At 42.8% G+C, this 15,264-nt stretch overlaps 1 protein-coding gene across 1 annotated transcript in view; it reads left to right on the top strand.

Annotated features, from left to right (window-relative positions):
• The window catches only part of EGLN3 (egl-9 family hypoxia inducible factor 3), a 30,227-nt gene extending 15,849 nt beyond the window's left edge, over positions 1-14,378 (top strand). The window contains exons 2-5 of the mRNA XM_040476906.1: positions 6,829-6,948; positions 9,000-9,136; positions 11,119-11,192; positions 12,656-14,378. Of these exons, the coding sequence (XP_040332840.1) occupies positions 6,829-6,948; positions 9,000-9,136; positions 11,119-11,192; positions 12,656-12,687 (363 nt within the window). The 3' untranslated portion in view covers positions 12,688-14,378. The remainder of the gene's footprint in view (positions 1-6,828; positions 6,949-8,999; positions 9,137-11,118; positions 11,193-12,655) is intronic.
• Positions 14,379-15,264: the final 886 nt, after the last annotated feature.

Below are 15,264 nucleotides of genomic sequence, written 5' to 3'. Positions count from 1 at the left end.
AGTGGGTCCTACAAGGTACCCTTAAAGATTACTTACCCCTGAACCAGGAAGACTGAGAAAGTCTAAAGCAATAATCCCAGTTTGCTTTCCTCCTCCGGATTTAAGTGACTTGCCCTTGAAAAGGATTTTTGTGGTTCTCTCCTCTAGTCCTTGTCAGAGCCAAATGGAAAATGACATTTTGGCTTAATTTATCCTTAGCTTTTCTTTATTTCCTTCTTTCTTTCTTTCTTTTGGAACAAAACTTGCAAAGATCATGCCTCTTCCAGTTTTTCTCTCTAGCCTTCCTTATGGTATACCTAGAGCAGTTTGAAGACTTTTTTTTTTAATTTTTGCTTTTCTTTTTAAAGTTTATTTATTTCTGAGAGAGAGAGGGGGTACATGAGTCTGCTTGAGCTGGGGGACAGGCAGAGAGAGAAGGAGAGAGAATCCCAAGCAGGCTCCACACTGTCAGCGCAGAGCCTGATGCCGGACTCAGTCTCAGGACCGGGAGATCATGACCTGAACTGAAATCAAGAGTCAGACGCTTAACCGACGGAGCCACCCAGGTGGCCTTGCTTTAAAGGAGGAGTTCAGTTTAAATAGGAGTCCAGTTTTAGGGCTAGTGCCTTTGTTGCAGTGGTTAACAATCCCCTCACCACCCCCCAAATTACCAGATGGGTCCCCTTTCTCAGAGGGTGTGTTAGTCAATACAGGACATAAAATGTACAGACACGGGGCTCCTCTGCTCTCTGTCCTCATCACATGTGTATGTTAAAATATGTGCTGACCACAAACCACCCAGAAAAATAACCCTGGGAGTAGGTATAGCCTTCAACTCCTCTACCCACGGCTGACTAGAAAAATGGGCAAGTTTATTGCCTCGGTTGTTGTCACTCAACTACAAACTGGGCCCATTTCTAGCCAGAAGGTTTGAGCTATTGTGTTCTCTACTGTGGTGAGCTGCTTGGCTGTTTTTCCAAGCTGAAGAAGGTGCATGGTCTCGTGTATTTCTTCTCAAGTCTTTACACATTGAGTTCTCCATGTTGTACCGTGAGATCATAACCTGAGCCAAGGTCAAAAGTTGGATGCTCAACCAGCTGAGCCACCCAGGTGCCCCAAGTAGCTTGACCTCTTAGGAGACCGCAGACAGTGACCTCATAGTACAGCCTGATGTAGTTTTTTGTGGCCCCAATTGTACAATTGGGATAAAAGCTATTCAGGAGAGTTTATGCGCAAATCTGGTTCACTTGCTTGCATCCCTCTGAAAATCTGAAGATTTGGAAGAGGGAGCCTTCATTGCAAAGGACAGCAGATTCCCTGGCTGTAGGCAGCATAGCACACGCTCCAGAGTTCTGACACATATATGCCTGATTGGCTTCAATCATTTATGTTACTTGGAAGCGCCAGAAGCTATTTGAGTTAGCCAGTCCTGGATTTGAAGCTACGAAACGCTTAAGTAGAATTGGATCCCTGAAGAAGAGGTAGATACTCAGAAGCCCCAGTTGAGGGGAAGACAACTGTGCATGCCATCAACTTTAAAAATAGCTAAAGGGGAGCCTGGGTGACTCAGTCGTTTTAAGCATCTGACTTCTGTTCAGGTCATGATCTCATGGTTCGTGGGTTCGAGCCCTGCATCAGGCTCTGTGCTGACAGCTCGGAGCCTGGAACCTGCTTCAGATTCTGTGTCTCTGCCTGTCTCTGCCCCTCTCCTGCTCGTGCTCTCTCTCTCTCTCTCTCTCTCTCTCTCTCTCTCAAAAATAAATAAACATTAAAAGAATTAAAAATAGCTAAAGAAGCAGCGTTTAGTGTATGCCAGGCCTTGTGCTAGCATTTTACATGGATTAACTCCTTTAATCCTCATAAGCCAATTTGACAGATGAGAAAACTGAGGCATGAAGAGGTTAAGCACAGGTTATCCTGTACTTAGGTGGCATTTTATTCAAAGTATGCTGTGCTTAAGACCATTCATAATTTATTTATTTATTTATTTTTTAATTTTTTTTTTCAACGTTTATTTATTTTTGGGACAGAGAGAGACAGAGCATGAACAGGGGAGGGGCAGAGAGAGAGGGAGACACAGAATGGGAAACAGGCTCCAGGCTCTGAGCCATCAGCCCAGAGCCCGACGCGGGGCTCGAACTCCCGGACCGCGAGATCGTGACCTGGCTGAAGTCGGACGCTTAACCGACTGCGCCACCCAGGCGCCCCGACCATTCATAATTTAAAACACCCCCTCACACAGACTCACTCGTATTTCTGCCCCCCAGTTGGGGGGGGGGGGGGTCTAGCAGTGGACCAAAATACCAATATAAAGGTCACTCAGCCAGGTAGCTTTGAATTTATGCTATTCTTGCCAATTTTTTTAAAAAACGGATTCACATCTATTGCAAATTTTACAAATAAAATGAGCTGATTAATATTTTAATTTGTGAAGTTAAAATTACATAAAAGGCCCCTTTATTACTTAAGATCAAGTCAGACTGGCGAATCGGACTTCAAAGTCATGAGCAATGTGAAATATGTTTCCATAAAAATCTAGGCCGTTGGTTGTTATTAGAAAAGTGATGAGTCTTACTGGAGGCTAGATGGGGCAGACGCACCCCCTTCCCACCTGTGGGTCTAAAATGATCATCGTTGCTGAGTGGACACTGGGTGTTGATGATGGCACTTTTTGAAAATGGTTTATACGTACAATCAAGCTGTGGCTGATTTCAGTCAAGAGTGTTCTGTGTAGGCATCAGAATGGAAATCTTTGACTTTCAGTTTTCAACCTTGCCTTTTGGATTGATGAGATACGGCTTTTTATGAAGCCAGCTCAACGATAACTCCCAAGAGAACCACTGTTCTCTTTTCTGCCCGTGGCATTCGGGGAACAGATTTTGTCACTTGGATTTGGCTATTAAAGTTCTGTGTATCTGTGTGCATCTTCAAAGAATGCATACACAGTTCCTGCCTGAACATGGCCGCCTAGATGGCTAGAGCACTTATCTCTGGTCTAGAGCCAGCTTGGGTGGGGTTCACCCCTCTGCTCATTTCCTTTTGCTACAGAGCTCTGGAAAGGCCTCCTGGAGTGGTTGCGGGCTGAGGGGGGGGGGGCACAGTGGGGTCAGAGGAAGGAATGGTCAGTGCATAAGGGGATATGTGGGTTTATTTACACATCCAAGAACACAACTCTAGGGCTATATTGTACATGCTATTGTGGACCGCACTAATATGTTATTAAACTTCTATAAATTTCAAATATTAATCCAGTCAGGAAGTGTTGGCAAATAAAAGGTCCACAATAAATGAGTCATCCTCCTGATCAGTGTCCGTGTTATTGCTTGGCATGTTGGTCACACAATAATTCAAGTACTCTGGCCCTGTTCTTCACTGTTCGGAAGCATTCTCCTCCTTTATACATTATAAATCCCTTCCCAGGCTTGATGAGGTTTAGATAGCAATGCAGTTGAACCGGTCAGTTTCCGGGGTTTGTTTCTGCCCCGTGCACAAATTGGCACAGAAATGCACGACTAGTTGTTGAAGTGAGCCTTGCTTCTCAGCATATCCTTAGCCTCCTGGTTCTAGACTGTATCAGAGACCAGCAAATAGTTGGGAATGTGCCCAAGCCAAGACCTATCTCCAATGGCTCTTGTCCAGAAAACACTGATAAAATTGGCCTATGGAGTTTCGACAGGCCCACTGAGGCCCACAATAATTTCCTTCCATTGTTTCAAACTTGATGCTGTGACTTCATAAACCAGGAGAGAGGGTGAAGATTCACCCTGGCTAGAAAAATGTCCTCCATTCCCCTTCCTTAAGCAATCAGATACTTTTCTGGCACTTAGGGGTTTTGTGCCTAATGGAGTTTAGGGATTATGCCTGGTGTCCCAAGTCCCTGGGATGTGCTAGCTCTTTTTCGGTGTATATGTTTTATAGATGCAGCAATTCGTAAAGGATGTACTTCTGTGCGTTTGTGTCTGTTTTTTTCCAGTATTTAATACAAACTGAATTCTGAGGCAGATGAGTGCTTCATTATGCCCTGAAGAACCCTGTGGCTCCTTCTGGGGTTGCTGCTTAGATAGAGTCTTAGACCTTCAGAGGCCCTCCAACCCAAGCCCCTCTTTATAGAAAAGACACTGAGCCTGGGATCACACAATTAGTTGCTGAGTGAGCCAGATGGCAGGCATCCAGACCACTGACCTTTTCCTTAGAGTAGAGCTGTTTAAGAATATAAGATTATATAGCATCGATGGAGCGCTTCTTCCTTTCAAGACTTCACAGTGGGGAGAGGCTGAGATGGTGGGGAATCTGGCCTATAATTGTTTGTGGCTTAAGTGACTTTCATTATTGGCTCAGTGGTGGCTCTTATAATCCTAATAGCTGCTTCCAGGGATGAGTAATTCCCTAGTCATTATAGGGGACTTCATTTATCTCTTCTTCCCAGCCAGGCCCATCATTTCTGCCTGCTGCCAGTTAGCTTTCTCCAAGCCATCCTTTGCCTGATGGTACCACATTTGTTAAATCTTGATTGCAGGAGCCTCAGAATTCCACTTTCTGAACGAGGTTAGGGCTAACAGCCTAACTTCAGCTCCAAGATGACATTGCGTTGACATTTTAGATGTTCAGAGGCAGGATGTGGGGATTGATAGCTGCACGCGGGGGACGGTGATTTAAGCGTTAAGATCATTGTAAAGCCCAGTTACTCTTCGGCCTTATCGTTGTTCTAGTATGTAGTGTGCGTGAAGCCTTTGAAGCTACGCGCTTCGTTCATGTTTTCGTGCTACAGCTGGGAGTGACTTGGCCCCACAGCACTGAAGCTGATCCTTCGAGCCGCTAGTGCATTAGTTTGGGCCTCTCTACGTGACTGATCGTTTTACCAGTGAAACAACCCTGCCCTTTATGAGGAAAAATACCAACTGGATCACTACATGTATGTTTGGAGATAGGTTTTTAAAATGACAAAAATCTCAGGACGCCTGGGTGGCTGTCAGTTAAGCATCCAACTCTTGATTTAGGCTCAGGTCATGATTTCACGGTTCATGGGACCGAGTCCTACATCGGGCTCTGTGCTGTGAGCATGGAGCCTGCTTGGATTCTTTCTCTCTCTCTCTCTCTCTCTCTCTCTCTCTCTGTCTCTGAAAATAAATAAACTTTAAAAAAAATAAAATGACAGAAATCTCTATTGATCTAGGTAGAATGTAAACTTACTCTTCAGAGGAGAGAGCCACTTGTTAATTCACTTATCAAATTTTATTATTTTTTAATTTTTTAATTTTTTTTTAACTTTTTTTTTTAACTTTTTTTTTTTTATTTATTTTTGCGACAGAGAGAGACAGAGCATGAATGGGGGAGGGGCAGAGAGAGAGGGAGACACAGAATCGGAAGCAGGCTCCAGGCTCTGAGCCATCAGCCCAGAGCCCGATGCGGGGCTCAAACTCACGGACCGCGAGATCGTGACCTGAGCTGAAGTCGGACGCTTAACCGACTGAGCCACCCAGGCACCCCTTTAATTTTTAAATTTTTAAAATATTCACTTTTGAGAGAGAGAGAGAGAACGAGTAGGGGAGGGGCAGAGAAAGAGAGGGAGACACAGAATCTGAAGCAGGCTCCAGGCCCTGAGCTGTCAGCACAAAGCCTAACGTGGGGCTCGAACCCACAAACTGTGAGATCATGACCTGAGCTGAAGTAGGCTGCTTAACTGACTGAGCCGCCCATGCACTGTGCACGCGCGCGCACACACACACACACACACACACACCCCTTATCAAATTTTAAACAGACACCTTCCATGTGTCAGGCACTGTTCTGGGCACTAAGATGCATTGGCCAACAAAACAGGAAAAATATCCCTTTCTTCATTTTATGTTGTCAGTTCCCATATCTTCCCTGCATATATCTCATCCCTATGAAAATGTTTTACTTATTTATCTGTTTCCATCCCTATGAAAGTATTTTAGAAATAAGGCAGTGTCCTGTGGAAAGAACTAGCTTTTGCACTTTGCCCATTTTTTTTCTACTCCTTGCTATAATTTTCCCATGGGACAATTAGAGGTTTGGTACCCTAGTAACAGTAATTCTTTAATAGTAATTTTCAGTAGGATTTGTCTGTATGGCTTTCTACTTTATCCCTCCACCTGGCTGATACAGGTAGTGCTTGGACAAAGGAAGAAAACTTCAGGATATCATCTGATGTGATAATTATCAGTAGGAGAGAAGACCGTAGGAGAGTATTGAGAAACACACTAAGACGTGTCTGTGGCTTTTTTGTGAATTGCACCTGATCACACTGCCTGTCCTAACAAATTGGGGCATAGCTTCCTTCTGATTGACCCTTCCTTTCCTGTTCTTTCTGTCCTAAGCATTTTATTGAGCAAGCCTGATCTTTTCACCCTTTGTGGTTGGTTCCTGTCTCTTTGTCAATGCAACCATCACCATTGTTCTAAGACAGCGGGTGATTTGGTGATTCAGGAGCACTTATTACACCAGGCATAATCCCTAAACTCCATTACCTCGCGATTCTGATTTTGTGGGTCTAGGGTGGGAGCCCAGAACCTGCTTTTGCCAAAAGAAAGATTGGAGAAAAGCAGGGCATCCTGATGATATAGCTGGATTACGGTCTGAAACGTTCTAGAACTGTGGGAATATGGCTGAACCACTTTCCACTTGGGCTGAGCCTAAGGTATGACTTGGCTGTTAACCTTATATGATGAAGAGTCTAAATGTACGTACTGTGCATGCAGTTAAGGAGCCAGCAGCCGCCTGTAAATGTCACATAGCACCCAAGGAGACTTCTGTTACTCAGCTGTTCCCCAATAGGAGTGGATTGTCTCAGTTTTGTTAACCAGCTTTCTTGGGATTTCTCCATAGGCAATGGTGGCTTGCTACCCAGGAAATGGAACGGGTTATGTTCGACACGTAGACAACCCCAACGGTGACGGTCGCTGCATCACCTGTATCTACTATCTGAACAAGAATTGGGACGCCAAGGTACTTTGGACTAAAGGGAGTAGAGTGTGGGGTTAGAAACTATAGGAAGCTAATTCAGATGACTTAGAGAAGGTTTGGAATTCATAATTCCCATGAATGAATCTTTTCTACATTACCATTTCCCTTTTTTCTCCTACTGTGGTATTCGTACTTAAGTTGACGAGATGAAAATAACAGATATCAAATTAATTTGATGGGAAAGGGCGTAGGGGAGGGTCATTACTAGGTTATGGGAAGGGTGGTTGATAAAGAGAAGGTAATTTAGTATTTTAAGAATGGGGATCAGTTCTTTTTCTTCGTCTACTCCAGAGCTGATAGGATTTTCAGTGCACACAGTAAGATATATACTTTTCCCTTCCAGCAGCAACATTGAGAGAATTCCACAAAAATAGAACTAACTGTAGGATATAAAACCGGCCCCAAGTGAGGTTTCCCACACAGTCCTCTTGGGGTGATATGTTTCGTTGGTGGCCGCTTGCCATGGCTGTCCTTGGTTTGTGAATGCCAAAGGCTTTCTGGCTTTTTTTTTTTGAACATATAGATAGATAGAGATATGAAAGCTGGTTCCACGCTTACAAACATTTGTCTGGAATTTGTATGCTTTCTGAAAGCTAAGGATGATTTAGGAGTCTGAGAAGTCAGAGAACTTTTCAAGCTCATTTGGCTTTTGAACCTTCTGCATCTCCATTTCCTGTTCATTAGGGCAGATATTGGTTGTCCTAAAGCAAAGATATTTTATCTGGCTTCAGGAAAACAAAACCTGGGAAACCAGTGAAATCAGAAGAGACAAGGCTCATCTCTTCTCCCTATTTGGTAACATGACTGGAATATGTCCCTTAGTTGTCTTTTAAAATCGTGAAAGGTAGTGTTACAGGCAAGAGAGTAATCACGTCAGTGATAATAAATCACAAAGTATGAAATCATTCAACAAATATTTGAGTGCCTGTTAATGCCAGGCATTGTGCTGTGCGGAGACATTGATGTGTGAGACCTGAATTCTACTTTGATATGGTTATCCTAACAGGAGATTTGGGTGTACGTATTTTTTTTTTTAATTTTTTTTTTTTTTAACGTTTATTTATTTTTGGGACAGAGAGAGACAGAGCATGAACGGGGGAGGGGCAGAGAGAGAGGGAGACACAGAATCGGAAACAGGCTCCAGGCTCTGAGCCATCAGCCCAGAGCCTGACGCGGGGCTCGAACTCACGGACCGCGAGATCGTGACCTGGCTGAAGTCGGACGCTTAACCGACCGCGCCACCCAGGCGCCCCTGTATTTTTAAAAAGTAGTCCGAGGAAGAGAGCGATACATTTAATACAAGGTGCAGATGAGGCGGTCTGCGTTCAGAAAAAAGAGCATGGAAGTTCCAACTGCTGAGATCACCTAGGAGTTGGAGGATTTCAAAAGAAAACTATAAATTCTTTTTTTTTTAATTTTTTTTAATGTTTATTGATTTTTGACAGAGAGAGACAGAGCGTGAGTGGGGGAGGGGCAGAGAGAGAGGGAGACACAGAATCCGAAGCAGGCTCCAGGCTCCGAGCTGTCAGCACAGAGCCGGACGCGGGGCTCAAACTCACAGACCGTGAGATCATGACCTGAGCCGAAGTCGGACCTCAACCGACTGAGCCACCCAGGCGCCCCGAAAACTATAAATTCTAACTGAATGAGATGTTCTGTGTGATGACTCTCCTAGGAAGTTTGTAATATTAAGTTGAACCGTATGAAATTGCTGGTGGGTTTTTGTAGGTCAAAACCTGTCAAATGTTGGCAATTTTGTGTGCTTGGACCTAACCGCACTCCCACTTTGTATCCGTGGATTTTGTGATGGGGGTAGGAAGGCTTCATTTGGTATGAGGTGGTGCAAGAGGTATGACCAGATAAGTCTGAAGTAAAATTTAGTACATGAGGTAAGGTTGAAGAGAATCTGGGGAGTAATATACACCGGGAGTGGAGGTTGGAAGATGGCACTGTTTCTAGATGCGGCTGAAATACCATTGTTAGTTAATTATGTGTGAGGCTAGGAAATAATCCATCTCCTTTGTGGCCTTCAGCTACACGGTGGGGTCCTGCGGATATTTCCAGAAGGGAAATCATTCATAGCGGATGTGGAGCCCATTTTTGACAGACTCTTGTTCTTCTGGTCAGACCGCAGGAACCCACATGAAGTCCAGCCTTCCTATGCGACCAGGTAACAGCCAAGGCCATGATTCCTCCTTAGAAGCTTTTTGTACAACTCGGTTCCCACAGAATTCCCTAAACTTGTGTCCTGTGCATTTGAGGGACCAAGCACACCCCAAAGCTGACAGCATACCTCTTTGGAGGCAATAACAGTTAAAGGGGAAACTAGATTCCTTAGGTTCTTTACAAAACCTAATGCCAATTTGAACTGTTAACAAATTGTTTTCCATTAGGTGAGCGTTGTGGATTCCAGATTTCCCACAGTGCTTTTCTCTTCTTTCTTTGCCACTTCTACCTTAAACAAATTTAACATTGAACTGTCCCTGGAGAATGCTGGCTATCCCATATCAGAAATTCTCATGGTTAACTCGGGGTGAATTAACACGTTGCCAATCGCAAACAGAGAAGGAACCTTGAAGAAGAAAGAGGAATTTGTTCCTACTTCTTTTCCTTTTTACCCTTTCCTTTGCTGAAAATTGGTGTGGGCCCACTATACCCATCCTGTCCCAATAATTGGATTTTTAAAAGCCCCATCTTTAGATCAAGCATTGAGATTTTCAGAGTAACTGAATAACTGAACTTGTATCATTTAGGGGGCGCCTGGGTGGCTCGGTCGGTTAAGCGTCTGACTTAGGCTCAGGTCTCATGGTTTGCAGGTTCGCACCCCACCTTGGGCTCTCTGCTGTCAGCACAGAGCCTGCTTCAGATCCTCTGTTCTCCTCTGTCTCTGCCCCTCCCCGGCTTGTGCTCTCTTTTCTCTTTCAAAACAAACATGGGAAAAAAAAAAATCTAAAATAAATAAATAAGTAAATAAACTTGTATTGTTTAGTATTAATCTAGAAACTCTTGACATAACCCTAACATCGGATTCTGCCTCTTATTACCTTTGTCTCGTGGCCAGAGCTGTTAACCAGGTGCAGCTGGAGTGCTGTGGGGGTGCAGTTTGCACGGGGAGTCGCAGTTGGGGGCAGGGGCAGAGAACTTGGGTAGGGTAATGACTGAACCCTAACAAGCCTAATTAAATTAGAATCACATGTGTAAAGTATTTAAGATTTATAGCTGTTCCCCTCCAGAAATCACCGATCTGAGCCTCACACAGAGTTGCATATTAAATGTCAAATTGGAATGTGCCCTGGGTGAGCAGGTAACTAATTCTACCACCAGAGCCTGCTTGTGGCTTGTTTAATGGGGTATGATAATTGGACCCTGTCATTTCTGCCAGAATTCTCTCGTCATTCCCCAATCCCTAGATGACCAAAGTCACAGGAGAAACATTAGACGTTGATGGGAAGCACCTGAAAAAATTTTGAATGCTAGTCTAGAAATTCCAGTAGCTAATAGTAATTATAAAGTGAAACTTTTTGAAAACTCGTGAATGAAATGACTCCTGTTACAGTCTGACCCATAGATGGGATAAAGCAAATTAATGGGAACACAGTAGAAAGCTTGGGGGCATCATTATTCCCTTGTATCTTTGCCTTAGTATCTGAAACTAGAGAAAGCCAGCCAAGAGCTTCAAGTGTTCTGTCATTTAAATAAATTGCTCTTCAAAGGTTTACTCAACTGTCACCTCCTCTTTGCGCTGTCTCCAACATCTTGGGTCTCCCAGTCTTTAGCAGAATGACACCCTTCTAGTCCTTTTCTGTGTAGATCATCTTGACCCGATACATTATTTGTGAACTGGCCTGCCTCCCCTGTGAAAGCCTGTGCTCCTTGAGAAAGGGGCAGATGTATTCTCATGATCATTTGAATTCCCATTGCTCAGGATAATGCCTGGTGCATACTTGGAATTCCTCACGTGCTTTATTACACTTAAATAGAATTGAAACCAGAGAAGTTTATTTTAAATTAAAATTGGGATGGACTTCTAATAATAGGGACAACTTTAAATGCTGGCTTTATAAAGGACTCTGATGTGAGATTCATAGCATTTTAATTTTTTGGTAGTGTTTTTAAGCTTCTTTTCTTATTATATCTGCTTATCTTTCACAGATACGCTATGACTGTATGGTACTTTGATGCTGAAGAAAGGGCAGAAGCCAAAAAGAAATTCAGGAATTTAACCAGTACGTGTGCGAAAATTTTCTGTGACTTTTCATCAAGTCAGTCTTTGACTTTTATTTAAGATTTTTTGTATATATTCTAATATACAGTTGACCCTTGAACAATGGGGCGGGGGTGGGGGTGGGGGTGGGGGTGGGGGCGGGTGTTAGGGGTGCCGACCCCCCTGCAGTTGAAAATCTGCATATAACTTTTGACTCTCCAGAACTTAGCTACTAATTGCCTACTGTTGACAGGAAGCATTAAACATGAAGTCAACACATATTTTGTATGCTTTCTGTATTTATGTGCTGTATTCTTACAACAAAGGAAAAGCTAGGGGAAAGAAAATGCCATTAAGAAAAATCCTAAGGGGGACGCCGGGTGGCTCAGTCCGTTGAGCCTCTGACTTCAGTTCAGGTCATGAACTCACCCTTCGTGAGTTTGAGCCCCGTGTCGGGCTCTGTGTTGACAGCTCCCAGCCTAGAGGCTGCTTCGGATTCTGTGTTTCCCTCTCTCTCTGCCCCTCCCCTGCTTGTGCTCTGTCTCTCTCTCTCTCTCAAAAATAAATTTAAAAATTAAATTAAAAAAAAAAAGCAAAGAAAAATCCTAAGGAAGAGAAAATGCATTTACAGTACGGTGCTGTATTTGTTGAAACAAATCTGTGTATGGGTTCAACAAACCTTGAACCCATATTGTTCAAGGGTCAGCTGTACTCTGTTCTGTCTCAGCCTTGGCTTAGCTTCAGATGTAATGACATCTCGATGGGCTTAATCCTGAACCCCTGGCCTGGGCTCTGCTGGAAAAAATCAGAAAAAACGCAAAGGGCATTCATCCCCCGTGAATGTCCACTGATTGTGTGACAGGTTATAATACATGGGAAATAGTTAACTTTTTTCGTTAATGTTCACCCATCAAACATAACATTCAATTTGGCCCCTGATTTTAGCACATTTCATAGGGGATCCCGTGGAGGCCAGTTAGAATGGTTGATTTATTCTATTGGTGTGGGACTGTGACTCTGTCTACAGACACTGGGCTCATGTAATACAAACCGAATGTGACTTAGCACCATTCCTGTCCTGCCTCCAGTTGTAGGCCAGCATTTCGCAAAATCTGTCGTACATCCTGCTAGTCTGGCCAAGTTGGTTTTCGAAAGGTAAATTTCTGGCCCCTTAAATGTATTACATACTATATTCCTCTCTTGAAGAGTCACAGTGGTCATTGGCATATTAATCAAGACAAGCTAATCTAAGATTAAAATAAAGATATATGTAACATTGCCTAACCCATGACCCATTTGGACTGTAGTTCTATCAAAAACCAAAGAAAACACATTTTGCTAAGTGCTGTCATGGGGCACTGTGTTCAACTTTGTATTATAAGATGGGAAGTTTTCACTGGAAGCTATTTTGATGACACTTGGGACATTAAACTCATCAGATTTGGCTCCTTCCCCTCTTTATTTTCTTTCCTGTCCCCAACGCAGGGAAAACTGAATCTGCCCTCACCGAAGACTGACTGTGCTCTGAAATCCACTGGCCTCATTCATTTTAGTAATGGTTCCCGAATTCTCTTTAAGAGTTGAGATCCAAAGAAGGCCTCTTCGGTGACTCAGTGACAAGAAATCCCCCTCCTGCTTGCATCATTCACATCCCTGTCTGACGTATGGTACTTTGTGTTTTCTTGCCGAGATGGCATCCACCTTCAGACACTCTCCTTGCAAGATGAACTCATTTGCTAACGCCAGAAATGCCTGCAGACGACCTAGCTGGCCAGCGGTTTAACTGATAGATTTGGTAATACTAGCTATCAAAACAAGATCATGGAAGCATGGGCAAGGGAGTGAATCTTACTTGCACTTTATGTACACTTCCTGATTTGAAAGGAGGAGGTTTGCCAAGAAAAAGCAACGGTGACAGATGCCACAGAGAGGCATCATTGAAGCCTTAACAGCAGGAAGCAGAAATTTGTGTCATCGGAACAATTTCCAGATGTTCTTAATCCAGGGCTTTTGGGGTTTCTGGAGAATTATCACAATCTAATGACATTATTACCTCTAGAAAGGGCTGCTGTCATAGTCATCAATTTGTAAGTATCCTGTGGGTGGACATTCTTTTTTTCCTGGTCCTGCAACCTGGACTTTTCTGCCTCTGCCCCTGCCCCATTTTTCTGACGTTAGGACTTTCTGATCAAAGATGATACACCATTTATTTTTTATTTTCACTTCTTACTTGGAGGACCTAATTCCCCAGAGGCAAGAACCAGGCATAAATTGTTCGGGTTACTTTGTTGAAGTGGATTTTGAATTTAAATCAAAGGGGAAAAGAACCTACCTGGAAGGTAGTTCGGAGACCACAGCCTCTAAAAACGGTATCAAAAGACGTGCATCTGCCGATACACAATAATCCTCAAGTATGCATCGTGAACAATTTGGGAATGGCAATGGTGTTAGAAATGTAGGCCTTCCCATGTTTCAGTTTTCCTTTTTAATGAGCTCACCCTTCTTCTTTAACAGAATGAGAAAATAACAAAAAACGGGGCATTGTATTTTAAAATTGAAATGGAAATAAAACAAAAAAATCCTGAAAAGCTATTTGAGTTTGTCCACATTTTCTGTTCCTAGTAGCCTTTCTTCAACAGAATTGACTCTTCAGATCCACTGTGGTTGGCAGTATGTCCAGAATCATGGAATTTGCTAGAAATGTGGAAGATTCCACTACAGTAGAGCCACAGATTCCACCGTCTCAAGAACCCTGTGTTGTGCACCTATTTTACGAAAGTTACTCTTCCTGGTTTTCAATTCCATTTTCATATTTTAAAATCCCTTTCGTTTCTTGCTTGCAAATCTCTTGAACGTTCAAGAGCCAGAAATATCTTCTTTTGTCATTTACAGATATATACACTTTCCAAGAAAGAAGCTTATTTTTTTTTTTTTTCCGTTTCTGGTTTTGGAAAATTTCCAGATAAGGCTTGTCTTCATTCTCACAACTGCTCTATTTTTTTTTCATAGTACTTATCATCTTCTAACTTACTATGTAATTTACTTATTTATTATGTTTACTGTCATATCTTTTCTCTAGAGTGTAAGCACAATGAAGACAGGGATTTTTGTATGTTTTTAATCAATGGAATGTATTCCCAGAACCTAAAATAGTGCCTGGCACATTAAGGGCTCAGTAAATACTTGTTGAATAAACTTGGTCTCCTACTTTAGTGTCTTAATCGTTTGATTCATTTCCTCCACTTTTGGCAGAAAGGGCTCGCTAGAGTTTTTTTGTGCATATCTTTCTCTCGTTCACCTATAAATCGAGGCTAAGAGTTTTAGAAAGCTTTGGTCATAGTGTCATTCTAGATTTGGTTACCTGTTGGAATAGGTCGTTGAACACTCTGAATCTGAAAATTGAACAAAGAAGAATCCTGCCCTTTAATAGCCTGGAACTATGGGAGTAACATAAGAATAACTTCAGGGGCTCCTGGGTGGCTCAGTCGGTTAAGCGTCCGAGTTTGACTCAGGTCACGATCTCGGGGTCCGTGAGTTCGAGCCCCGCGTCGGGCTCTGGGCTGATGGCTCAGAACCTGGAGCCTGTTTCGGATTCTGTGTCTCCCTCTCTCTCTGACCCTCCCCCATTCATGCTCTGTCTCTCTCTGTCTCAAAAATAAATAAACGTTAAAAAAAATAATAAAAAAAAAAGAATAACTTCAGATAGGACAGGATGCATCCTTCAACACTTTTGGTGAAATACATCAGTAGGAGAAAAGAAAGAACGTCATCTACTAGGAATTTTATATTCTATAAAATTGTAACTTTTTTCCATGGTTGCTAATGTCATGAGGATGCTAGTGACAAGATTCTGAAGGAATATCCTGTCATTCCAATAGTATGTCTTGTATCTTTCATTTTAGTCAATATTTTGACTTGCCAGAAGATCTGACCCCTTAGGCCTTGCTTATTTCCTTCAGACAAAGGTCCTATAAACTGATAAACTATAAATGAAATCAATTTTTAATGCACTGATTTTTTTTCATGGTTGAATTTGAGCCCTGGAAGATTTAACCTGGAAAATAAAACTTTAATAGGGTCTGCTTTTTGCTCCT

This window comes from Herpailurus yagouaroundi, unplaced genomic scaffold (genome assembly GCF_014898765.1).
Source record: "Herpailurus yagouaroundi ecotype Mexico unplaced genomic scaffold, PumYag 141, whole genome shotgun sequence".
Classification (NCBI taxonomy): Eukaryota; Metazoa; Chordata; class Mammalia; order Carnivora; family Felidae; genus Herpailurus; species Herpailurus yagouaroundi.
The sequence above is the reverse complement of the archived record's forward strand: the minus strand, read 5'-3'. Positions and strand labels throughout refer to the sequence as shown.